Raw genomic sequence first — 27,342 nt, 5'->3', positions numbered from 1 at the left:
TTATTTAAATCTTATAAGTTCAATTCAAGTTAATGGTGCTGAACTTAGATTGTTATGACAAATTATATTAAGGGTGCCTATGACTGTCTCAACCTAAGATTGATTTTGACTGTGCTTTAGAAATTAGAGTCAATGTAGTCTGAGAATGATTCAATTTATGTTTGATGTCATCCTAACTCAATCAAGTGTTTTATGGTTTTTTAAAAAAGTACGAGTTTAATAATTACGTGTTAATAATAAAACTTGTTTATTTAGTAAATAATATAGTATAATCATGCTATTTATTTTGAAATATATAAATTGTAGCTGTAGTAATTTAATTTTATATGAACAAAAATTAAAGAGTTACAAGATAATAAATATGATAGATAATGATTTAAAAAAACAAAAAAAAAACATTAAGAATATAAGTAAAAAGTACTCCATATCAATTATTAACAAATAAGAAAGTGAGAATCCATATGATAAATAGTTAATATTCACAATTAATTAATATATTTGTGAAAGCTAAAAATGCAAAGGACTTTTGAAATGTGCAGCAGCAGCTCTTGCATGATTTTTAATAAATAGTAAATACGATTATGAAACATCGAAATTGTTACTTAGTTAGGTTACTCCTACAAAACTTGTCCATCTCAGACTCTTTCCCATGGATACTATATCAGCCTCTGTTTCTTTGAATCAATTTCTGGATATCCTTGATCTTTTGAGCATGGAGATTGTGTCCTCATATGAGCAAGAGACAATATCAAATCGGACCAGATGGGTTGTCGTTGCTGTAATGACCATCCACCTTCCTGAGGAGTCGCAAATCAGCCCCCCCTTGGCCACACCTGAAGGGATTTCTTCTCCCTGTTACAGAAAACCACGGTTTTAACATATTAATAATTTGAAAAATTATCGTTAATGTATTCCATATAATTTAGAGATAATTGAAAAATAATTCATTATCAAAATTTAAATTATTTATTATAAAATTAGAGAATTCCATTTAAATATATTTATTATAAAAATAAAATACTCTATATAATCTATATATCTCAAAAAACATACAAAATGATATAAAATAAAATTAAAAAGATTTATATATTAAATATTTTTAATTAAAAATTTTGATAATTTGAAAAAAAAACTCCTAACTAATTATACATAAAAAATAATATTAATATAGTTAACTAAGCAAAGTTTGTTAGTGATTTATTGTCTTGCTTATGAATAAAGAATCATGCATATAACATGAATATGTAACATTAAAGTCAACATTCGATTTTAAATGATCAATGTAAGAATCAAAATTATTTATTTTTTAAAATAAGGGGACTAAATGTATTAATTTAAAGATAAATGACCAAGATGAGCTAGATGCCGAAGATGCAATTCGTGCACTTGACAACTTTCAGTTTGGAAATGAAAAACGAAGACTGTCTGTGGAGTGGGCTAGGGTATGATAGTGATTTCACTATAATGTTTTAGGTGTATTTACCTAGTATTATTGAGGTTGCAACTTACATGTGTAAACAATGTATTATATACTATCTGAGTTTTATAAGAAGGTTATGTTTGCTTTATTTTGACTCTCGAGGGCAAACCATGCAGAGGCCCACAAAAACCCTATTTGTGATTAATTTTGACCCAATTCGAACCAGAGTCCGTGATATTGAAAGACACTTTGAACCTTATGGGAAGGTTCTTAATATTAGAATTCGTCGGAACTTTTCATTTGTTCAGTTTGAAACACAAGAAGATGCTATAAAAGCTCTTGAGTGCACACATATGAGGTCAGTGATGAATGATAAAGTCGCAGGTTTCTTGTTTTGCTAACTCTGTACATATTTAATGCATTTATGGTTTCATTCCACTTGAAGTAAGATACTGGACAGAGTGGTGTCTGAGGGATGATGATGAAAAGGGTGGCAGTCCTAGAGGAGGGGTTGAATATGGTAGACATTGCAGGTATTTTATTCATTTGCCATTATAATTAATTATCTGTGCAGTTGCACTTTTGCATTCCTTTTAAAGCTTATCTATTTTTGTTATTTGTCTACAGTCGTTCTCCAATGCGAAGGTCTAGAACTTAGAAGCATTGCTTGGTTTAGGGATATGAAGTAGGCTGCATTGGCACCGATTTTCTTTTTAGTACTTTTCACATTTTAATTCTTTGTTTCTTCCTAGATGTGTAGCAGTCGTGGCAAATTTGTGCTGATAGGACCTGAATTTAATTGTTTAAAGACATAATTGTTGTTACCTGTTATAGGGACACCATGCCTTGCCATGATTAAAATTAATTATTCGAAGTGCCATGATTGAAATTGGTGTTGCTTGTGAATTATAACCAGAAGTTTGTAGTTTCCATCAGTGGGGTAGAACCATGGATGTTCTTGCCAGGAATGGGTAAAAGTTAATGTAGAGGAAGTGACGGTGTTCTTGTGTGTTTCAAAACGTTGCTGGGAGAACCAACACCGAAAGAGCCAAAGAGGTATATCTTTTTGGTGAAATGTTTAATTGATTTTAGGTGGTCTATTTTGGATTATAGTCTGTTTAATATTATTTAAGGGGACACCAAAATGGCAAATTTTATGAAGGACTGAATGCTGTTATTTTATTTTAAAATAAGATGGTTAATATTATAGATTTTAAAAATTAGGAAGACCGAAATTATATTTAATCTTAATTTTTTTATTAATTTCATACTTTACGTGCCCATTATTCTAGTTTTCTGTATGTAAAACATCAATGAAAATGAGTAAATAAATAACATTTTACAAAATTAAGAATTACCATAGTTTTTAACATATGAATATCGAGGACTAACTCAGGAGCTCATTTCATCTCTTACATATGATTGACTTTTAACTTGGGATAAAGACTCAACTGTATCTGATAAAAGATGAAACTATCGAATGCTAGGAGTGCAAGAAAAATATATAATTCAACTTACCTCTTGAGTCAAACTCGTCAATGCTCGAACAAACTGGACAGATTCATATAATTATACTCAAATTCCCTTTAGAAAGCATTCATGGAGTGTCAAATGAGTTTATTTAACTTGCATAATACACACCCACATACACATATTGATGTATATATAACTTACAATTGATTTGGAAAGTGTGGAATTTAAGTTGAGGACTTGGTGAGCTCTTGTTCAAGTGCCTTGTGAAGCCAGGTCTCAGCATCTTCCATGATCCCAGGGCTAAGCCTCACCATAAGGATGCAAAACTCAGTTTCATTGAGCTTCCCATCCCCATCAAGATCTCCCTGTCTAACCATGGTTTCTGCTTCCTCTTTGCTCATCCCATCCATACCCAACATAGCTGAGTTCCTCATAAGACTCTCACCAGTGATCAAACCCGTTTCTGGGTCAGCCAGAAGCTTGAAACCCCCACACAACTCAGACACAAAGGTCTCCACATCCAACTTCTCTGCCATCACGGGCAGCAAGTCCTCGAACTCTTCTACTTCCACCGTGATCTCTTTTGCCGATTGGTTGCTTTCCATTGTTTTTGGAGGAGAAAGGAATCCTTGTTTCTTTTAATTGCAGAACGTGGAAACAAAGCTGGAAGAAGAAAGTGACATTAGAAGACTTGTTGTATATAGTGATGACCAATTAATGAGAATTGGGTGGGTAGATAGATGGCCTTTTACAAAATGAAAAATCCCATGTGGTAGTAGACTTTCAAAAATCAAGAGTGTAAGATTGTTTGGCCTAGAAAAATTGTATTTTTTAGAATATTGTGTACAACGGTAGTATTACAATAAGGGAAGTAAAATAATTGATGTGATGAAAAGATAATTATATTTGAGGGGGAAAAGTCATTAAATGCTAAATAATTTTTACTGTAGAAAATAATTATATTTTGAAGGGCCTTGTATTCGAATTTTTAAAATGTTATTATTTCATTAATGCCAATTATCATTTTATTAGAAGAGATTTTAAGATATATGGATAAAATTTTAAAATATTGAATAGTTATCCTTTTATATTATTGCATATTGATTTAAATGGTTAAGGATCAAATATATTTTCGTTAGGAAAAGAAATTATAAATTAACTAAAATATGATGTCAAACATGATCAAATGCTCATTTTTTTCTCGTAAATGTGGATTCGAATTAAAAAAAGTTTTTTATTTATTTTAAAAGGTAAAAAAACTAAAAATACAATATTTATTTTTTGGTTAATTAAGTTTTTAGTTTTTTGAACTATTTTAGATTCTAATTTTTAATCCTTCAAAATTTATTTGACAATTTCTAATCCATTAATTTTTTTTCAACATTTTTAGTCCCCAAAAAAAATTTAGCTTGTTTTTTGTCATTCGTTTATTTTTATTGTTCAAAATTAGTTCAAAATATATAAAAATGAGGGACTAAAAATAGATAAAATAAGAATTAATCTTAAACAATAAAAATAAAAGAGAGACTAAAAATAGACAAAAAAAATTGAGGGACTAAAAATGTTGATGAAAAATTAATGAAAGACTGAAATTCGTAAAAAAAAAAATTTAAAGACTAAAAATTAGAATCTAAAAAAGTTAAGGACTAAAAATTTAATTAATCTTTTATTTTTCCTTTTAATTAGCATGTGGGTGATGAAAAGTTGGAGTGTATGTTGTTCATCTCTTCATTTTCTCAAGTTTTGAGATGTAATGGAAGCTAATAAATTATTATATTAGCATGTTTGGTTGCTCATCTCTTCATTTTTTTTTTGTATAAATATGATATTTTTCATGTCTGATGGTTTGGATGAGGTTGTGGTAGACAGGGTCATCCCAACAACAAGTGAGACTTAAAACAAGTTTTAAGATAAATATTTTACTTTAAATGAGAAAATTATATATTGGACATTTTTGTCTCTCAACTGAGAAACATTAAATGAGAAGCAAAACCCACTTAATTAGACTTATTAGTAATGTTTTTTCCCTCTTATAATGGTGATTAAGACAAAAAAATATAATGTAAATTAACCGCCTTGTATTAAAACCATTTCTATGGGCAAGAATAAAACATCTCATCAATATGAATTAGTTTTTGCTCTAATGCCAAATAAAATAAGCAAAATAACAAAATACTGGATTGATCTACGATGTAGATGAAATGCAAAAAGATAATCAAAATAATTTTACTCTTATAGCTTAACTTGCTCATTTTTAACCAAAATCCACAAGACAGCTCAAAATCCAACTTAAGATCACAAACAAAACATCACATAATCCTTTAAAAAATGAAATATAAAAATAGGATATGAGGAATGAACAAAGCAAATCATACCCAACGATATCAACTAGTGAGATCTTTTTCTACAAATTCCTCGAAATCAAAAGATTCCCTTGTTTTGAATCCATTGTTCATAGACAATGGCAACACAATACCAGAGTCCATTATGTGGCTAAGGAATTAGCCTTGTAATTATTATTGTTTTTTTTTTTAAGGTTTTGGCTTTTTGTTGTTATTCAAAATAATGTGGGAGTCAAAGATATTGTTGGTCAACTCCAAATGAGGTGAATGAACAACCACTTTCAAAGAAAGCTTTGAAGTTAATGTTGAACAACTTGAATGTCAATCGCAACATGCATGACACTCGATGATAATGGTTGGAGGCAATGTGCCTAAATCCAAAATGCCGCCTTCTGTATTGTAGCAAAAAATCATCTTCAAACAAAACCCAAAACAACCTTCCTCTCAAAATCCATTTTTTCACCAACCTAGTACCAAAACCTAAAAAAGAAACAAAATTGAATAGAAGGATATTGTGTTAGACCATTTGCTAAGAAAAAAATCTTTGAAAAAATCTAAAAATAAAATAAGAAGAAACTAAACAAAAGGTTTTGCGTGGTTGAAGATGTTGGTTGGCAAGGAAAAAGAGAGAGTGTGTGAAAGAAAAGGTGACAACAAAGACTTGTGTGATAACTAGAGCATTCTCTTGGTAGATAACTCAACAATTGAAAAAAAAAAAGGAAGATTGATTATTTCTATTGATTTGGTTAACTAGGTAGTTAGATACTAAATTAATACAAGACACAATGGAACAAAGAGGTTTACAATTCTCACGTACTTTGTTCAACTGAAATAAACTCCTAAATAATAGAACAAAGAGATTGAACAAGAAAAAATAACTCCCCAACATTAATTAATTAGTTCATAAATGTTAGATTATTAATATTGTCCAAATTATTAAAGTCAATTTTCCTATGAACAATATCCAAGTCATTCACACTATATTTTATTTTTACACTCAACTTTGAACGAAGAATTTTGCTATTTTGTCATTGATGATTCATTGTTTATAGAGTATATTAAAACTTTTTAATCGATAAATATTAATGGTTAATTTTATTAGAAAAAGAATACTAGTGACATTTTCTTTGACATTCTTTCTTAAAGACTCTCCATGAGTAATTAGAATTTATTGAAAATCATTAATTTTAATACGTTTTCTTATCGTTTAATATAAATTAGGGAACATAATTATTAAATGAGAATCAAAACCGACTAAAAATAATGATTTCTAATAAATTATAATTAATCATAGAAAAAATCTTTAAAAAAAGTATCATAAAAAATATGGCTAACATTTCTCTAATTAGAATATTGGTGAGAGACATGCTCCAAAAACAAAAGGTTTAAATTTTAAACGTTAAAAGACAAATTAAGAAAATTGAAATAATTTTCCCTTCAAAACCACTCCACAGCCTTATTTGCAAACGCTTCTTGATATAAAAAACTACCACTTAAAAAAGTTGGCCATTTCTACTGTGGACAATTCGCTTAGGAGGTCCATTTTAGACCAGATTTTAATGTTCGTCTGATCCAATACTATAACAGTCAACTTTCAAGATTTCTTACCAGTAACTGTCTACAGCAGTGAAAAGTAATTTTAGTTAAATGATTTTTTATATGAATATGATGAATTTTACTCATATACCCTTTTCTTATATTAGTGATTGAAGTACTTTTACTCATTATTGACGGTCACACCGTACAACCGCGCAAAAGCGGTGAAAGAGTTGGACAAAACCAAGATCATAGTTGGTCTCCACCATCTCCCCTTTCTTCGCACACGTATCCGCAAAAGAATTCGATATTGTGTAATTTGCTCCCCAACCACCGTTTCAAACAAGATCTTCGACCGGACACCCTTTCTTTTTCTTTCATTCACTAACTGTTCACCTTTTCTTAACTAAGACCAAAAAGGTCATTTCCCACTTAAGAAAATATTCATTGCACAACCTAGTAAAACAGGTTCCATCGCATGGTTCATTCTGGACCATCTCTTGTAAGGAATGTGATTCTCATTGAACATGCATTGGGAATTAGGAAAAACAAACAGACAATCACTAACTTAATATCTGGAAAATGAATTGTCTTTGGTTTAGAAATGGCATGCCATTGCCATAAGTCAGGGCCGCTCTAATTCTAATCAGTTTAGTTTTCCAAATAATAGAATTAATATCAAAAAGGTGTCGTGGTGTAGTTGGTTATCACGTCAGTCTAACACACTGAAGGTCTCCGGTTCGAGTCCGGGCGACGCCATCCATCATTTTAGTTTTTTTTGGCGACATTTTGCTTGAGTCGTTTTGGTCTTCGTTCAGTTGTTTTAGCTATTTTGTCGGGCAACACTTAACGTTAATTAAAATTGATCTTGGTCGTCTTGTCTCGATGGAGAGGGAGAGGGGTAAGAGGTGGTGGAAGGTGAAACAGAAGGAGGACTTGGCATCCCTCCTACGGAAATCATGGTACCATCTGAGGTTGTCGGTGCGAGACCCGTGTCGGGTTCCAACGTGGGATGCCATTTTGCTTACCGCCGCTAGCCCAGAACAAGCTCAGCTGTACAACTGGCAGCTGGAGCGGGCCAAGCGCATGGGTCGGATCTCTGCCTCCACCTTCACCCTCGCCGTCCCCGACCCCCTCGGCCAAAGGATCGGATCCGGCGCCGCCACTCTCAATGCCATCCACGCCCTCTCTCACTGCATTAATCATGGAAGTGATATTGATGTTTCTCTTTTGGCCAGGAAGCATATACTGTTGCTGCATGCTGGAGGTGATTCCAAACGGGTTCCGTGGGCAAATCCTATGGGGAAAGTGTTTCTGCCGCTTCCTTATTTGGCTTCAGATGATACCGATGGTCCCGTTCCCCTCCTCTTCGACCATATACTTGCTATTGCTTCTCGTGCAAGACAAGCTTTTGGAAATCAAGGTTTTTCATTTTAAAACTTTTCTTCCTTTTAACTACACATCCAACTTGTATCAGCAGACAAGTTTTACTTTTCAATCTCCATCCAAATTCTTTATTTATGCATTTTTAATTTTGAAATGCTGATCAAATTTATTTATCCATATTGCTGACCTTTTCTCTGGTGTTAATTATGGTTGGCATTTGCTTACACAATTCTTTCAATGTTCACAGGTGGAATGCTAACCATGACTGGTGATGTACTCCCATGTTTTGATGCATCCCTTATGACTCTTCCTGTGGATACTTCTTGCATCATCACTGTTCCAATCACTCTTGATGTTGCTGCAAACCATGGAGTAATTGTTGCGGCTGAAACTGAGCATTCAACTCAAACTTATGCAGTCAGTTTAGTAGACAATCTCCTGCAGAAACCTTCTGTAGATGAGCTAGTTAAAAGTAAGGCAGTTTTAGCTGATGGTAGAACACTTCTTGATACTGGAATAATAGCAGTTAGAGGTAAGGCATGGTTGGAGCTTGTTACACTCGCATGTTCCTGCCAGCAAATGATTTCAGAGCTCCTGCAGAGCAAAAAAGAGGTATACTACATAGTTTGCTAATGAACATGTTTAGTTTTACAGATGGAAAAGAAAAGAGAATAAAGTAATGGATAAATTAATTCTTTGTTATGCTTTTGTATACAGGGATAGAAAACAAATTGAGAGATACAGAGTTTATTTGATTTTTAGAATATAATTATGGAGTTTTTTTTTTCTGTGTTTTGCAACTTTTTGCACATTTCCATTCTGCCAAACAAATCATAAATTTTTAAATGTTATGAATACACCAAGGAAACTTTCTATACAATCCAGTGTCAATCATATCTTTGCCTGGCTTTGTCTGAGAGCTCCTAGAAGTTAGTATTTTTTAGTCTTTGACCGGGTATCTCTACAAGCATACCTGAGAGACCCATTCCTTGGGGCAGGGTCTTGGTTAAATAAAACTTTTCCCAAAGTGGTGACTCAAGGATCCCAAAAATTTGTTTTGTAAATTATCATTGTAAATTATACAAATGCAGTGTTGTCAAGAGATCTCTGTTCATGCCTTTAGGTAACGATATTTAGTGTTTCTTGGGAATATTGACTCAGGTTGGCTGGTCCTACTGCAGTTATTTGGTTCAGCTCCATATGTATAATACTAGATTTTTTTTTCCAATTTAACAAATAACACTCGTTGATTATTTATTTATATATTTTGTCCATTTAGATAGTTTGTTTATCCTACTTCTCCTTTCTAGCATGATCACTACTCATTTTGTTAATATTTCTTCAAATCAGCAGTACATTACAATTGATAGAACTAATTTAGTGTTACTTAAATAGTTATGAAGTCTGCACATTTGTTCCTACTGAAACATTTAGTGCCTTTATTCATTTGCTGAACCATGGAAGTATTTTATCTAAGAACAGATTATTTGTTGTGTAGATGAGTTTATATGAAGATCTGATTGCTGCCTGGGTACCTGCAAAGCATGAGTGGCTGAGAAAGCGTCCTTTGGGTGAAGAACTAGTCAATAAATTGGGAAAGAGGAAGATGTTCAGCTACCGTGCTTGTATGTCAAGCCTAATTGCAATTTATCTGTATCTGCATTTCTCTCATATCTATCTGTACTAAAACTTATTCTTCCGTATATTTTCCCATTACAGATGACTTGTTGTTCTTGCATTTTGGCACCTCAAATGAAGTTTTAGATCACCTCAGTGGTGTTGGTTCAGAACTGGTTGGTAGAAGACATTTATGTTCTATTCCAGCAACCACTGCATCTGACATTACAGCATCTGCTATTATTATTTCTAGTAAAATTGCACCCGGTGTCTCAATTGGAGAAGATTCTCTCATATATGATTCATCCATCTGTGGTGGAATACATATTGGCTCCTTATGTATAGTGGTTGGTGTGAATATCTCTCTAGACAACTTTTTAAGTGTTGAAAAATCAATCAAGTTCATGCTTCCAGATCGCCATTGTCTTTGGGAGGTTCCCTTGATTGGAAATAGGGAGCGAGTCCTAGTATATTGTGGCCTTCATGATAACCCCAAAAGTTCACTTTCTAAAGATGGTACGTTTTGTGGGAAACCTTGGAAGAAAATTTTACATGATTTGGGTATTCAAGAAAGTGATTTATGGGGCTCCTCAGGCCCTGATGAAAAGTATTTATGGAATTCCAAAATTTTCCCCATACTTCCTTATGCCCAAATGATCGAGGTAGCAATGTGGTTGATGGGCTTAGCCAATGAAAAAAGTGAATCCATGCTTCCTTTATGGAAATATTCTCAGCGCATCAGTTTGGAGGAATTGCATAGATCAATTGATTTTTCAACAATATGTATAGATTCTAGTAATCATCAAGCTGATCTTGCGGCGGGAATTGCAAAAGCTTGCATCAGCTATGGAATGCTGGGGCGCAATTTGTCACAGTTATGCGAAGAAATTCTTCAAAAGAAGGGTCCTGGAGTTGAGATATGTAAGGAATTCCTAGCTATGTGTCCAATAGTCAGGAAGCAAAACTCTAATATACTTCCCCAAAGCCGGGCATACCAGGTGGAAGTTGATCTTCTTCGTGCTTGCAATGATGAAGGGACAGCATGCAAGTTGGAGCACAAAGTTTGGGCTGCTGTGGCTGATGAAACTGCGTCAGCAGTAAGATATGGATTCAAAGGTATAGGCTATAATCATACCCCAAGATGCCATACTCATAAAACAAATTTGCAACGATTTAGTGTTTCTTGCATTCAATTTTTTGGCAGGAGAACAAAGAGGAATCTTGGAACAAGTTGATGACTTGACTTTTGCTCAAGTTAATAGAGAAAATAAATATGATTCATTTAATGATTTTTGGTTCAACATAGGATAAGATGTCTATAGTAATACTTATGAGAATGCGATATCAAATCATGTATTCTGAGTAAAGATAATTTGCTTTCTATAGTTAGGTTTAACTTTTAACTTTTAACTTTAAAGGCATAATGAATTGCACATCAGGATAATTAGTATAAAACTATAAGCCACCTTTTAGTATCAAAATAATGAATGAAAATTTAAAGTATGGTTACTATTTTAAAGAAATTAATATAATGGTTAAACTATTGAATACCCAAATTTTCCATGGAAGATAAATTAGTAAAATGTTAGGAATAGCATCTATGTGCAATTAATGGTGGGCATGGTTGTCAAACTCTAGAGTCAACTCGTAGACTCTTACGAGTTTAAGAGTTTACTTTAGTCCTGTGAGTTGACTCGGAAGCAAACTCATTTTTGAGCAGACTCGATGGACTCGGAGTGGACTCGTGTAAACTCTTAATTGACTCTAGAGTTTGACAACCATGCATAAGTGTTCAAAATTAAAGCATTTAAATAATTAAAAAAAACACAAATGTCTTCAAAGAAGCATGTCCAATCCTCTAATAGGATCATCTCCATGAGTATCATCACCATCTTCATCATCATCAAGGTCTTCCTCAGATTGTGCATCATCATTAGGTTCCACGAAAATTAAATTATCTAGATCAAAAGCTTAAAATAGATATCAAATATGCTATATTAGAAATAGTTAAAACTTGAAATAATACACAAGCAAATTTTAAATCTGAGAAAGTTCAGAAATTATACCTTTTCTTGGTGTTATTAAAGTTGCATTTTATCTTCTCTTTTGCATTTTCCATCTCCTCATATATGAAAAGTATAATTCTGTTGAATTTCATTAACAAGATTGATCCAACTCCAACATTGTAGGGTCAGTTGTTGTGTTTTGTAATAGTCTAATATGAAGTATGAACTATGAGCTTATTGTCATTTGTTTGCAAATTGGTGCATTTTGAATATATTTACTTATTATCCATATATTTTTTTTACGAAGTAGACTCTTATGAGTCTACGAGTCGACTTGTAGAAGCTCTCACGAGTCTGCGTAGACTCTCGATATTGATAACCTTGATGGTGGGTAATATTAATTTCTCAGAGTATTATCTCTGTTTATTACCTCTCAAAATACAGGAATCGAGAATAATATATCTATAAGAATAAGAATAAGAGTGATAATACAATTCAGGATAATTTGACACCAAAAGAGTGGTTACAACTTCTTAAGTGGGTTTTTTCATTAATTGTAATACCATATTCTCTATCCCTGTATATGAAATTATGAATAACGAGACAATTCTTCATTCATGCAATAAATTAGAAAAACAAATTTTCCGAGGCTGAAACCTGTTCTTTTTTGTTTTCCTGTAGAACATTTATCAGAGTCTCCTGGTAGCCTTTCCTGTCAGGAGTTCCAGAATAACCAACATGATAACTGCACTCATCTGCCTTTCCATCCTAGAAGGGTAGAAGTAGAATTACCAGTTCGTGTAGATTTTGTTGGGGGTTGGAGTGATACCCCTCCATGGAGCATTGAACGTGCTGGATGTGTTTTGAATATGGCAATAAGCTTGGAAGGTTTTCAGCCAATTGGCACCATCATAGAGACAACTAAAACAGAAGGAATATTATTTACTGATGATGCAGAGAACCAATTATTTGTTGAAGATTATACATCTATTTGTGCACCGTTTGATGGAGATGATCCATTTCGGCTGGTCAAATCTGCATTACACGTGACTGGAATTATTCATGATAACATTCTTGTAGATATGGGCATGCACATCAAAACATGGGCCAATGTCCCCCGGGGCAGTGGATTGGGTACTTCTAGTATCTTGGCTGCTGCAGTGGTGAAAGGGCTTCTCCAAGTAATTGATGGGGATGATAGCACTGAGAACGTTGCTAGACTTGTTTTAGTGTTAGAACAACTTATGGGTACAGGAGGTGGCTGGCAGGACCAAATAGGGGGTTTGTACCCAGGGATTAAATGTACTTCAAGCTTTCCTGGAATTCCACTTCGGCTTCAAGTTGTCCCTCTGTTGGCTTCACCTCAGTTGATTTCCAAGTTGCAGCAACGGCTTCTTGTGGTATTTACTGGTCAAGTAAGTATCAGTTTCTTATATAAATATACATTTTGTATTGTTACACTGAGAACTCTGCATTAAATAGACTCTTTTTAGTGTTAACTGTCTTCTTAAAATTAACTAAAACCATAAGTGCATGTTTGGATTGAAGTTAGAAATGTTTTGTGCACATTCCAATGCAAATCCAACAGATAGAAGTAAAATGAAAGTAAAAGCAAGGTCCTCATCCTTTGGTAAAATTACTTTTGCCTCAAAAGTACCTTTTCACCTAAAAACAAAACATGCACTGCACTAGTGTGTTGATCTGGCAAATAATGATCTTTGGGTAACTGTTTCTGTTAGAAAGTTTTTGTTGATAGCATACAATAAAATTATTTGTATGTGGGTTTTATCAAATTTACTTCATAGATTAGAGTGGTAAGGCTGTTATATCTGTGTTGTCACCGTTGTCTATTAGCCCCCTGAGATTTTTTAACCCTTTTTTTGACGTTATATCTTATGTATAGAAACCTTTTTCTTTTCGATGTATTGGAGCAAAATAGTGAGGAAAGGTAACACTAGTTTTCCCAACTAAAATTCAGGAGACAATATGCTTCTTTTTGTTTCTTATTTATATAATGTATAAATTTGATTTGGTTTTGTAATTTTGTAGCTAGTGCTGCACTACATTTAATTCAACCACTTTCACAAATTAACTATTGATTTTGGTTGTACATTGAACTGTTGTGTTGTAGGTTCGACTTGCACATAAGGTGCTGCAGAAGGTGGTTGTTAGATATCTTCGCCGTGATAACCTTCTTGTATCGAGTATCAAGCGCCTTGTTGAACTGGCTAAGATTGGGAGAGAAGCTTTGATGAACTGTGACGTAGATGAACTTGGTGAGATCATGCTGGAGGCTTGGAGATTGCATCAGGAACTTGACCCTTACTGCAGCAATGAGTTTGTTGACAGACTATTTTCTTTTGCCACTCCTTACTGCTGTGGCTACAAGCTGGTTGGAGCTGGTGGTGGGGGCTTTGCTCTGTTACTTGCCAAAGATGCACAGCTTGCCAAGGAACTGAGACAGAGACTAGAAGATGACAAACATTTTGAAGTGAAAGTATATGATTGGCAGATATTCCTATAGTGATACAATGAATTGTATTGTTGCTGATCCAATTTATTTTTACCATTCTTTGTATAGTCTAACCCCATATATTGAATTGGGGTCCATTCTCTTAATGTATTCTTACTGAATAAGATATGTTACTCTTAAGGACTTAATTATGTATATGATATATCGTATTTGTAATTTAAATTTTATTTTTTACCTGAATTCAAAAAATTCTTTTAATAGACTGGATATTTGCTAAATTCATAGAAATTCTTAAAATATCATTTCAGTAATGTGAAACACAAAAAATAGATATATGAATTTATAAAAAAGCGACAGAACGATAAATGGAATAACACAGAAACAGGGATTTGGTTCTTTCTTCTAAAGAAAATAGATGTACGAATTTAGAAGTCACTTGATACTTCACTTTTGCCCGGATCTTGAGACCAAATCAGGAGTGAAAACAGAGTCATTAGTATCGTGACTTTCCGAAGGCATATTCTGCCCTGAGTTTTCAAATAATAAAAAATTAAAAATGTATACCGTGATTTTTTAATTGCTCGACCATGAGATACATAGCAAAGCAGATATCCAATATCAACAACAATGAACTAAATTATGGGCAAAACAATATTGCTAGAGCTGTTATTAGACCCTCTGATGGTTATTGCAATTTGCAACCTATTTTACATAAAAATTAGCTATGACAACTTTGACAAGCCTGCTAGGAAGGATGCAAACTAACAAGAAATTTTGTCTCCGGGGGAGGATCAAATTTTTCTTGCTTGGTCTCTGTTGAGATGAATGGTCAACTTAATGATAGGTGAGGTGCATGTGGTCACTCTGCAAACGTGTCTTAAATTATTATGGCATTGTAAAAGTAAGAGTTATGATTTCAGATGATAACAGTTTGAAAATCCATGTAAAATCACACTTGACATAAATAAATTAACCACTAATAGACATAGTAAGAATTGAGCCCCATTATTTTCGTACACATGATTCTGCTGCACACTAAGAAAGAAGTGAGAGAGAACGTGATTTGTGATAATCATTTTCTATCTTTGCCACTTATTAATCTTTTAATTCATTATTTATTTACAAAAAAAGCGATAACGTGAAAAAGAAGGGTGCGAAAAAGGATGAAAAGAGAGGAGGGGGTATCACTTGTTCATGTGGCAAAGAATCCAAAGTCCCATGGGTTGCTTTGCGGCTGAAACTTCTTCGGTTCTTCGGTACGTAAACTTTGATAGTTTATTACAACATACATATATAAATCAAACTGCGTAAAATATAATTTATAATAAACTTATAAATGATATTTTAATTAAATTTAAATTATTAACATTTGTTGTTTATGTATAATATTTGTATAAAAAAGATTATAAATTTGGTTAAAATATAAATTTAAATCATATACTAATTATTAAAACAATTCTTATTATTTTTTTCAATAACCTCTCTCTGTCTATTTATATGTAAAGTTATGAGTAAATTATATCGATACCACCTCCTGCAATTTCTTTGAAATTCACGTAATACTCCTATCTTTATTTAAATTTATTTGAAATACGTTACACCTATACTGTTTATTAGTCAAGAAACACATTAAATTGCATATTTTTGTAAGAAAATTTACTATAAAAAGGGATAAATAGTTATTTTCTTTTTTGAAAATGTGTAGTACTGATAAATTTATTTTTAAAAAATAAAAATATAAAATTTAATACCTAAAAGTAAAAAAAGTAAGATAAATTTATTTCACTGTTAACTTTCGGTCCCTCAGGGTAAGAGAATTTGTCTGCGAAAAGTGACTCACAAGGATAAAAATATTATGAAATTGATGCTTACATAAATGTGGAGTAAAGTTATTTAATAAATATATTCCTAAATTTAATAACTTATTGGCATTTTTATCTTTACAAAAAATATAACTTATTCGCAAATATATCCACAAAATATATAAATCTAATTAGTTCATATAAGTAATAAAATACATGTACAACACATCAGACTTAGAAGTAAAAAAAATTAAAAGTTAACTCAAATATCATGTCTAACATAACCTTATTGGATGCTTGGATTCGCATCTATGATCCATGTCTTTTCATTTTCATCTTACCAAGTTTTTTTATAGTAATTTTCAACGTTTTTTAAAACGTTTTTTAAATCATTATTTTATTATTTTGACACTTTTTAAACTATTTTTACTGTTGATTTTATTAAATACTTTTAATTTAATAAATTAATTTTTTAATTATCAGTTAACCTTTTTTAAAATTTTCAGCTAATTTTCCAGCTATTTCTACCATGGATGGAATTGATGGTCCGAGCATCCCCTATGGAGTTGCCTTCGGCTTTCCTCCTTTTGAATGGTTTCTTGAATTTCAAAAGAACCTAACATAAGATCGGACGACGGAGTCTAACTTTTCCTCACATAATTTTAATAAGACAATATCAGATATTTTTTAGGAAAAGCAATATTAGTTGAATCTAATAAAATTATTATGGGGGTCAAATTTTTCCTCTTAATAGAATAAAGTTATCTATCTACCCCAACTCCCCATGGATTATTCATCCAGTACGTGATAGTTTAATACCAAGACCATCCGGGGTCAACTGTTAGGGGGAGAGTGAGAAAAAACAAAAGGGTCATAATTGTTAATCACCTTCATCCATTCTTGATGCTATCAATTTGTGCCACAAAAACAAACCTTCAGCATTTGGATTGGTTTTCAGTTAATTTTCGGGACAATAATAAAACAATATTCTTGCTGAGTGTGGGGCCAAGTCCAATGCAATAAGAAAAGTGGCACTCTTTCTTCTTTTCTGGTCTACAATGCTATGTAGCTTGGAGCGGTGTTACGGTGACAGAGTGAGAGTGAGAGTGAGAAATGGGTCTGCTTTCTAACAGAGTGGAGAGACATGAGATCAAGCCTGGTGATCACATCTACACTTACAGAGCCGTTTTCACCTATTCCCATCATGGTCTCTTTCTCTTTTTCTTTTTCTTCTCTAAACAAAATGATATTTCATTTTTTTTTTCTTTCTGATTGTGGATTTAATTTATTTATTTGCAATGTGGCTTCTCTGATCTAGCATTCAGCAATTGGGTTTTCTGCATCGCTTCCCGCATTCTATATTTTTTGTTTTTCCCTATTTTTATTTTAAGAAAAAAATTAGGTGATGTGTTTGCAGAATTATTACGATTTAGGAAGTGGGTCGATAGTGATGTTGTTGTTGAAGGACCCCCGTCCCCCGCCACGGGGAATTCATTTGTTTGCTTTGCCAATTCAATTTGGGTTTTCGTGATTTGTAAGAAAAAAAATGTTCTTTTTTGACTTTCGATTCAATTTTTTCTTCTCTTCTTTCAATGTATGTGTTTTCATGTGATGTTTGCTGGGTCCCGTGAAGCTTTTGTTTCTCCTACTCTTTGGTGTGTGGATTCGGACTCTATTTGTTTATACTACACTTATGTTTTCTTTGGCACAATGAACAAATTGAGCTACGCTTTATGTTTAGGAGGCATTGCAGTAATTATGTAATTTTCAACATGGTGTCAAATTGGGAGTTTTTAGAGCAGAATATGTATGGGATTGGGCATATATAATGTTTGCAATTTTATTATGAATTTATCTTTGTTGGACTAGGAGTTATCTCTGATTCAATTGATAAAACGCTTTTCACCAAAAAAAAAAAAATGATAAAACCTTAAGTATTCTCTGTACATAGTTGTAATTTTCGGCAGAAATATTCATCTGATTATGTTTTTTAATCTGTACATTTATATGCAGAGGTAGAATGTAGGGTAATAGAAGAATTTTGTTCTCTTTTTCTTTGTTAAAGTGAGGAAGTAAAACTCTCCAGTAAACTAAGCTTTCATGCCACTCGATTTGAATCAGCATTGTTTGTTTGTTTGAAAGTCAACATAAATGACCTGTGAGACTATGCATGAAATTATGAAGCAAGTATCATTCATTTCACTTTAATTATTCTAATTTAGTTCCTCTGGGAGAGAACTTTTGTCATGGGACAAACGCCGTGCCTCTATCATGAAAGTAATAATGCTAATATACAAATCATCCTTACAATTTCTATAAAATATAAATAGGTATAGTTCAATGAAACCATATAGTGGTTTTGCCTTGGACAATGAATGTTCTGTCTCATGTGCCATGACTTAGCACCTGGAGGTGTGTTGATTGTGGCATGACAGCCTTAGAAGTACATGCCATTAATTGTCTTTTTATCCTCAGTTTCTTAACATTGTTGGTGGGTTAGCCTTGCCCATCATTATGGTCTTTTTCTTTTCTTTTCCTTTTAATGCCAGTAGCTGTATTTGTTATATAGAAGTTATGGTATCATCGTGTTAGCAGGGTAAAAAGGAAAATCTTCATTCTTTGGTGGATGCTTGTATTATTTTTTGAAATTCTAAGTATTTGTTTGTTCAAATGCTTCTATCTATGCCTTCATTAGTTACTCTTTTTAGTGTTTTCATGCTAGATGATGCAACCTAATAACTAGGGAATTCTTTCCATGAAAATAAACACAATCATTATTTTTTACTACTTAACAATTGTTACTACACAATGAAAGAATGACTCACGGGAAAGGGAGCTGTTCTGTGCTTTCTTACTGATAACAACTAGTCTCTTTGTGGGTAATTCATCATTCTGTTTTTGCATTGCATCATTTATAACATTTCTATTGCACACTTTCAGTTTATGCTGTGTGTCAATTATACTGTATCTTTTTCATAGCTTTAATTCTTAAGACCTTCCTGCTGCTTTCTAGTCCTTACAACATCCATGATGAAGAATATCACTGTCATTGTTTGATTTTGTTAGTTTGAAGACAAATTCCTTCTTTTGGTTCTCTACTTTGTCAGAATCAACCTTTTCTGCAGTTTGCCACTTATTCAAGTTGATTTGGGCAAGATCTATGACATCTAACTAAATTCAGAACAGCTTTAGAAAATCTTGTATATTGAATCAAGCTTAAATTTAAGTTAGATGAATCTAAATATCATGCAGGCATTTTTGTTGGGGGAAGCAAGGTTGTACATTTCAGACCTGAAAGGAACTTAAAGTCAATGACTGAGACATCATCAAACTGGGATGATCCAACATCAAACCCATGTCCAACCTTTCCTGATTGTGGATTCAGACAGCCAAACTGTGGTGTAGTCCTTTCCTGCTTAGACTGTTTCCTTCGAAATGGGTCTCTTTACTGTTTTGAGTATGAGGTTTCACCATCTGTTTTCCTCAGCAGAATAAGGGGTGGCACATGCACTACTGCATCAGCTGACCCACCAGAGACTGTTATTCATCGAGCAATGTATCTTCTTCAAAACGGCTTTGGTAATTATAATGTTTTTCAGAACAATTGTGAGGATTTTGCCTTGTACTGCAAAACTGGTCTTTTGATACAAGACAAGCAAGGGGTTGGAAGAAGTGGCCAAGCTTCTTCTGTTATTGGTGCTCCATTGGCTGCAATGATCACTTCTCCTCTCAAGTTGTTAATGCCAAGTCCTGTTGGTGTTGCTACTGTAACAGCAGGTATGTACTGCATGAGCAGATATGCAACTGACATTGGTGTCAGAAGTGATGTGATCAAGGTGCCAGTGGAAGACTTGGCTGTGAACCTTGGATGGACTTGTCAAGAGGAGGAGATAGCTGAACATGAAACTTCAGACAGACAGATTACTACCAGATGATTTAGCATTGCTCTTTATCCTTGTTATGGACATGAAACTGTTGCATGTGTCACTGGAGTTATACACTAGTTCATAGCAGATTTGTCTTCATTCATGCTATATCTTTTGTAATTGGTGTCTAGTTATTCAAGTTGTGTATGAGATGGAAATGCAATAATATTATTACCTACAGTAGTAACTACAATGTGATGTATTCCTCTGAGACAAATTTTCTTCTGGTTGCCTATAATAATGCAACATCTACCTACTACAGTGTGATGTATTCCTCTGTGATGTATTCCTCTGATTGAACCATCTTGTTGTGTATCATAGAAAATCAAGTTGAATTCTATTTTGCTATATTTCTAATCATGCTTTTGACAAATTGTCAAAAGTGTTTGTCTACAATGAAGATATTAATGTTATGGCAACTGTAATAATAAAGGTCGAACCTAAGTTTTTATGTATGTATGTTCAAATCTTACAACTCGCAAAATGTGACCACACATCCAAATATTCTCCTGGATATTTTTTGGTCGTCACTTTAGCCCTCTATAAAAATAAATGTAGTGGGTTTTTTTAAAAAATTAATTTGTTGACAGACTAATCAGATTATAATTTTTTCTTTGAAGATTTAATATATTGACAATTTAAATGATGTGCTAATACAGTAACACATAACGCTGAGGACTAAATTAATAGGTTTTTTTCTTCTTGTTAATTTTAAGTGAGACTTACAAATTTTTTAAAAACTTATAAATATAGTTCAAGCTGCATCAAAAAATATATATAGTTCAAAAGTAGTTATTATTTAAACAAAATTAATTGCTTGAAACTCGCTTCTAAGTTATCGTTTCTAAATACGTCAATATTTTAATACAATTCATTCTAAAAATTAATGCTTTAATATAAATGACTTTGAAATAATAAATTCTACTAAAATCTAACTGAAATAGTTTATTGTTAAGTCTTTACTCGGACTCAGTTTTTTTATAAAAAAAAAGTTATAAGAACACATTCAACTTAATCGGTAATGATGAATTAATTCATCGGCGAACCACGACTAACATCTATATTTGGGCCGAGCCTAGAAATGCATTCCGGATAGTAAAATACAAAATTGCTTTGGTACTTTCTAGTTAAATACTATTCCGAAACTAAATATAAGCAAAAAAAAAAAGACTTAAAATATAAATAAATACTAACTAATTTTTATCTCATTTAATGATATTATTTATATTATATTTTTCATTTAATTAAATCTTGTTTCTCGTTAATCATTTATTCATATTTTACCAGCATTACTATGAAGGTATTTTAGGACAAAAAATTTGCTTATATTTAGATTTGGAGGGAGTATGCAATAATTCTAACTAGGTGTGTTATAAGAATTTATATAACAATTCATACTATAAATTATATCATAATATCATTTTTCTATTTCTCTCTTTCATATCATTCAATCATTCATCACCTCTTAATCTTATGCTTCTTTTTTCTTCAACTTCTCATTATTGTGTAATTTATTATACAAATAATATTTCTCAAGTTTAAACATTTTTTTATGCAACAATTCTAAATAACATTAATTTCAGTGTATTGGGATTAATTAAACGTTTTGAGCATTTCAAAGGGATATTTACACTTTTCAAGTAAAGAAACAAAAAACCAATATTAGTATTAATATCCACTCTTTTTTATCTCAAATATACTTACTTATGCTTGTTAAGAAATTTGGTTAGAATCATTGAATAATATCAATTTAATTTACAACACAAGTCATTTTTTAAAATTGTCTTTCATTGGAACTTAATATCAACAATAATAAAAGAGATTCATTGAAAACAAAAACTTAATTAAATGATAAGTATTTTAAGAATAGTCTCATTAAATAAGATAAAATTAGTTAAATTTTATTTATATTTAAGAACAAAAAATGAATTTTTTTCACTATCATGATATTAGTATGAAACATATATTGTTGTGGGTGATAATTAATATTCGTTAAAAACTATTAAAGCATATAAAATAAATATTTATTTCCCAACATAATCTATTCTATTTTATATATCTAAGGTCAACTCTCACAATATTTTACCTCTCCAATTACTCTCTCTTGACAGTTGGGTTAGGTTTTCTTTTTTCCTCCTTGTTTTCTTCTACTTTTCTTGCAAAAAATTATGTCAGTTTTAAAAATGTTATATTTTCTTTTTGAGTTAGTTTAATTTATTAAATAGTGAAACATAAATTAGTGTGAGGATTTGATCTCCACAATTGATTTTGTTCTTTTTTTCATTTTTGTTTTCCTTCTCTTATAAGGTCTATTATAACTTCTATCAAGGGTAAAAAAAAAAAAAAAATCTGTGAACAATGTAGAAAGAACATTTTGATTTTCAAAGATATTCGTACACCCCAAAAGGAGAAATCAGTAAGGAGACTATGGCACAATAAGAGAGACATAAACGTTTACAAAAGTTGCTTTGTCTGCTAATAGAACTTACTGAAAGTGAAAATCATAACTGATGATGGCGAAAAACTAATAGTTAATTAATCGTCGACATGTGAAGGCATTGACCTATGTGAGTGAAATGATTTCCACTTGACCCAAGGGAATGTTTGCGGGTCCCAGGCTGCGAAATACCGAAAGAAGGTGGGGCCCTTAAGAATTTTCTTTATTCTATGCACATTGTAATACTATAATAATTAAATTCAGCTAATGGATGACACGGGACATCACAGGTCATGGAATGAAGGATATGTCATGAATCTTCCTATTAAAATAACCAGCAAGTGGTTGTCCATTGTATTAGGTTAATTAGTGTTTGGTCGGGGCAGGTAACCAAGTTTTCAAGATTAATTTGCACAATTTGTTAAATATCTATTGTCCCTTGCTGCTCAAATGCATACGTTAATTAACAAATGTAATTTGCAATTCAACCTTGCATTGCTAGTGTATATGACGTCCAGATCAGCTAAAATACTCCTTTTCAGTTTTGTTTTGATGTTATATTCTTCCGAATAATTCCACCAAGTGCTTCTTTCATAGTTGGAAGAATCTCGGATGTGGTCATTTAGATATCAAAGCTGACAAACCCACTAATTTTTGCATAGATCGACATAGATAGAAATTTTTGTAATAGGAAAGAACACACAAACCAATCCAATACATGTATAATTATGGTTACAAACTTGAATATCTGACTCTTTCCTTAATCATCAAAAGTCATTTTGTACCAAATCTTTGAAAGCATGCATACATCAATAAAGGTGATCGATAGATATGTATCTACTCCTTGACAGAAGAATTCATGAATACAGGTCATTGCATTGCATGACTTGGACAAAAGCAGACCCTATATTCACCTCTTCTTCTATCTCTCTCTCTCTAAACATATTAAAAATAACCAAGATGAGCTGTAAAATCCTCACATTGCTCGAATAGAAATGTAATAATAATAATAATGTATACAAAATAGAGTAACCATGTGTATCCTATTGTTAGTGATCTGAACAACTTCAAGCGGATAGATAGAAACAGTGAAGAGAAAGAAAACAATGCAGGTTGATATTTATGTTCTCCCAATATTTCTTTTCTTTCCTTACCATGAAGACCCTTCACCAACCAGTCCAATATCCAGTTGAATTATTTCCTTGTTCTTTATTGTGTTCCACTTCAAGACCTGCAGAAAGGTGCTTGATGTCTCCAAAAGGGAACAAAAGCCTCCCTCCACCATTCTCTTGAACCCCATATGATCTATTTCCAAATCCATCATCAACTGAAAAGCTAAGGTTTGGTTTAATTTCCTGCATGGGATAGCCAGGTGTATAAAGGGAATGATCTGAGCCTGACATCAAGGAATTAGGAGCATAAGGATTCAAACCCCTAGAATCCATGCCAGACCGTAGTAGCTCAACTGCAGAAGAAGGGCTATGGCTATGGTGGTGACTATGATGACTAGTACTGTGATCACCACCAATTTCAAGTTTTGGCATCTCAACATACGGAGACGTGCCATGATGATACTTGTCCATAGCTGCAGGAAAAGCCAGATTAAGGTCATGGACTCCTTGCATTTTAGGGTTTTGGGAAGAAATGGCTGAGACTGATGAGAGGCTAATTGGTGGATTCAAGTCAGGAACCTTTGATGAGGTGACCCTCTTGTTTTTCCTAGAGCCACCTCCAACGGGAACGTTTCTCAGAGACCCTCCTTCTGTCCAATACCTTCTACAAGTCTTGCAGAAGTATCTTGGCTGTGTGAGGCTGTAGTTGTTGTAATAACAGAACTTTGTGTTGGTTGAACTGCACCTTGGACAATTCAATTGTTCTTGGGGTCTTGCTTTCTTCTCTGTCACTGGCCTTGTGCATGAATTCGGACCTATATCTTCCATGGATCTCACCAGCTAATCCAACCCCAAAAGAGGCTATAATTACGTAATGTTCACATGTACGTGATAAGAATCCACACAGATAAAAATTAAAATTTCAAGACCATGCATATGACTTGGTAATAATTAACTTCATTACGCGAACAGATTAAGGAGGTAATTTACAAGACAGTCAAAACAAGAGGAATGAGTAAACTTTAAGAATCAACAATAATAACAAATCAATAATTAATCCTTTTCTTTTTCCTGTTATATATTTGATAATAATCATCACACGAGCAAGAAGGTAATTAAAGAGTAAAAGTTAAAGCTGTGGCAGTGCTTTTTGTGTTTAGGATCATGATCATAAATTTTTTTGGTACAAAAGGAGAAGATAGGAGACCAATATACGGTGGATCGAGTTTTCTACTATATTTGCCACGAATATCATATATATCCTTGATATAGCTAGAAAATTAAAACAAAGATACAAACAAATCTTAAATCTAGTGGAACTTCATATTTGTGTCAGCTTTTAAACAAACCAAACCAAACCTCAGAATGAACAGCTCGGAATTTGTGCATCAAAGAAAAGACAAGAGAAAAAAATCGAACACCATGTTTGCCCAGTGAGCGGTAGTAGCCATGCATGAATATTTCGGAGAAGAAAAGACAGTCAAAAGCAACAAAGATGGATATGTGAGAGAGAACTCACCTTGTTTGTCTGCAGCTGCTCTTTAGTGCAAGAAAGAATGTTTTAGTTCGTTTGTGGAATGGCTTTATCTGCTGGCTTATTACTTTATGAATGATGCAAAGAAAAAAAGAAAGTTTGAAAAGAAATGTGTCAGTTTTGACTATACTTGCAATTCATCTTAATTAATGATGTTTTTGCCTTTAGGACTCCCTCTGTATTAATTTAATTGTCTCCAAATGCCTTTTTATTTCCTATTACTAATTCCAATTTGATTTCTTTTTGTCTGCTTTTGTTCCGTGTGGTGGAATAATGAGTGTGTGGCTAGCTAGTGTGGACATGTGGGTGGATTTTTCCTTTTTTAACGATGTAGACTCTTCACTAATGTTTCATTTGTCAAACCTTCTTTTTCTCTAATCAAGGACCTTTCATTAGATGTGATTTTTTAGGTTCATGAGAGAGATTAATGTATTTGAATGCTTTGATTCATGTCTTTCTTTAATTATCAAAGATGCTTTTGCTGCAATTAATAAACTTTCCCCGTGTTTTCAGCATTATATATATACTACGGCTTGCTTATAAAGCAATCAAACAAATTCAATTCTCTTTTCTTCTTGCTATAGTGATTCGTCGGCTTCATTTTTCTTCAATTTATTTATGCTATATATATATACCTTGTAAACTGTTTGTGCTAGAAATAACTTTTCAAATGCTTAATTTCATGGTGATTAACTAGACAACTTCTCTAGCCTGGCCAAACAGCAAAAAAATGTGCTGAAACAGCAGTTCCGAACTTAGATTAACAACCTAGCTAGAAAGGTGATACACGTGATGTAAGCTATAATTTATTAATTACAGATCTACTTTAATTTTATATTTAACTGCAGTGCCTGAATCCTTGTGTTTTCCTGGAAAAAAATTAAACGAGAAATGAACTATTTTGTCAAAATGTCGATTTAGAAAAATAAACATAAGCAGCAAAGCTAACGTAATATATGCTTCATTATTTATATTTTATTTTATACTCGCTTAATGTATTTTTTTTTTTATCATCCTTCCTTTTTATTACATTTATTATTTTTCTATTTCCTAATTTTTCCTCTTAAAAGGGTCTAATAAATAAGACATTATCATTATTATTCAACGTAACATATATGTTTAGTCTACACTATGCATAAATTAAAGCTATCGTATCATTCGGGCCGTTGGTAGAGTCCTAACATGATGGTAAATAAAACAATTTTAGGAATTCTATTATCTTATTCTAATTTGTGCTAACTTTCTAAAAAAAATTGAAAAAAGAATACACGTATTTCCTTAAATGAATTCAACTGGACATGCCCAAAGAGTTTCGAAGTGTCTTGGAGGAAAATAATTCATTTTTGTCTGCACTCTACGCTTTATCAACTCCGGGTTCCCCACATCATGTCTTAGCCTCTCTTAGATATCTTTTGTAAACAACTATCCCTCTAAGATAAAGGAAAAGGTTTGATTTTTATTCACTGTAAAAGTTTTACACTATTAATTAATAAAAATAATTATTACAAAAATTAATAGTTTTATATCTGACAATGTTCGCACGTAATTAAATAATAATATAAAAATAATTTGCACCACTAATGCATACAGTATTTATTTAAATAAAAACACTAAATTTTAGTATTTATTGGAGAGAAGACAAAAAAAGAGTAAATTTGTTTTTTATGGGACTCAATAAGAACTTTTCCGCCAAAATTACAAAATGGGGGAGGGGAGTGGAGATCTTTTTTAAAAAAAATTATTAAATTAATTTTTATCACATAAAAAATAAAAAATAGAGTAAATTTTGTTTTTAATTTTTAATTAATATAAAATAAGTGTCAGGTTCCCCATCTAATGTAAATCAATTGGAAATATATTTTTATTTATTTTATGAAAAGAATATATTAATATATTATATTTTAAGAGTATTTTCATTAATAAATATTCCATAGTTTACCAAAATATTTATTCAAATTAAATATTAAGCTGGCCATTTCTATTTGTCTTTCAAAAAATATATTTTGGTAAGTTACTCCTTTAAAATTATTCAATCATCCTAAATTCTGATTTATTATTATATTTCTTATAAAAACAAGTAAGGTTATACTAACTAATTTATTATCCCACCACACAAACACATATAAGAGACAAGATACAGATGCCGCTCATAATATTATTTCAGACAATCAAAATTATGGTCAATCTTAAGTGTAAACATGTTATTGAATATATGCATGTGATGTGAGTTCCTACCAAAAAAAGGTGTACCACCCATGTTTTAGACACTCATGATATC

General features: G+C 32.3%; 4 protein-coding genes and 1 non-coding gene across 8 annotated transcripts; 3 read left to right on the top strand and 2 right to left on the bottom strand.

Annotated features, from left to right (window-relative positions):
* Positions 1 to 414: 414 nt before the first annotated feature.
* LOC100787197 (calcium-binding protein KIC) lies at positions 415 to 3,633 on the bottom strand. The gene is made up of 2 exons (XM_003521769.5): positions 3,095 to 3,633; positions 415 to 852 (listed from the first exon to the last, which is right to left on the bottom strand). Exon 1 carries the CDS (start codon positions 3,496 to 3,498, stop codon positions 3,118 to 3,120), a length of 381 nt encoding a protein of 126 aa, XP_003521817.1. The 5' UTR covers positions 3,499 to 3,633; the 3' UTR covers positions 415 to 852; positions 3,095 to 3,117.
* A 3,823-nt stretch (positions 3,634 to 7,456) lies between these two features.
* On the top strand, positions 7,457 to 7,530 carry TRNAV-AAC (transfer RNA valine (anticodon AAC)). The gene has a single exon. It is a non-coding gene; the product is annotated as a tRNA-Val (tRNA).
* LOC100776147 (bifunctional fucokinase/fucose pyrophosphorylase) lies at positions 7,483 to 14,469 on the top strand. The gene is made up of 6 exons (XM_003520831.5): positions 7,483 to 8,194; positions 8,405 to 8,769; positions 9,656 to 9,782; positions 9,877 to 10,890; positions 12,462 to 13,195; positions 13,912 to 14,469. The coding sequence occupies exons 1-6, from the start codon at positions 7,657 to 7,659 to the stop codon at positions 14,302 to 14,304; spliced, it is 3,171 nt and encodes a 1,056-aa protein (XP_003520879.1). The 5' UTR covers positions 7,483 to 7,656; the 3' UTR covers positions 14,305 to 14,469.
* Positions 14,470 to 16,798: 2,329 nt separating this feature from the next.
* On the top strand, positions 16,799 to 20,336 carry LOC100527481 (uncharacterized). Its single transcript, NM_001249712.2, has 2 exons — positions 16,799 to 17,262; positions 19,308 to 20,336. Exons 1-2 carry the CDS (start codon positions 17,169 to 17,171, stop codon positions 19,988 to 19,990), a joined length of 777 nt encoding a protein of 258 aa, NP_001236641.2. The 5' UTR covers positions 16,799 to 17,168; the 3' UTR covers positions 19,991 to 20,336.
* A 2,808-nt stretch (positions 20,337 to 23,144) lies between these two features.
* Positions 23,145 to 25,205, bottom strand: LOC100775598 (dof zinc finger protein DOF2.5). Of its 4 annotated transcripts, none has more exons than XM_006577288.3 (2): positions 25,050 to 25,205; positions 23,145 to 24,370 (listed from the first exon to the last, which is right to left on the bottom strand). In XM_006577288.3, exon 2 carries the CDS (start codon positions 24,356 to 24,358, stop codon positions 23,585 to 23,587), a length of 774 nt encoding a protein of 257 aa, XP_006577351.1. In that variant the 5' UTR covers positions 24,359 to 24,370; positions 25,050 to 25,205; the 3' UTR covers positions 23,145 to 23,584. The 4 variants fall into 4 exon arrangements, with proteins under 4 accessions (XP_006577351.1, XP_006577350.1, XP_003520878.1 ...); XM_006577287.3 differs by having other exon boundaries at positions 23,145 to 24,391; positions 25,050 to 25,203; XM_003520830.3 differs by having other exon boundaries at positions 24,890 to 25,062.
* Between the last annotated feature and the right edge of the window lie 2,137 nt (positions 25,206 to 27,342).

This window comes from Glycine max, chromosome 3, assembly GCF_000004515.6.
Source record: "Glycine max cultivar Williams 82 chromosome 3, Glycine_max_v4.0, whole genome shotgun sequence".
Lineage (NCBI taxonomy): Eukaryota > Viridiplantae > Streptophyta > Magnoliopsida > Fabales > Fabaceae > Glycine > Glycine max.
Note: the sequence above shows the minus strand (reverse complement) of the source record. Positions and strands in the feature narration are given on the sequence as shown.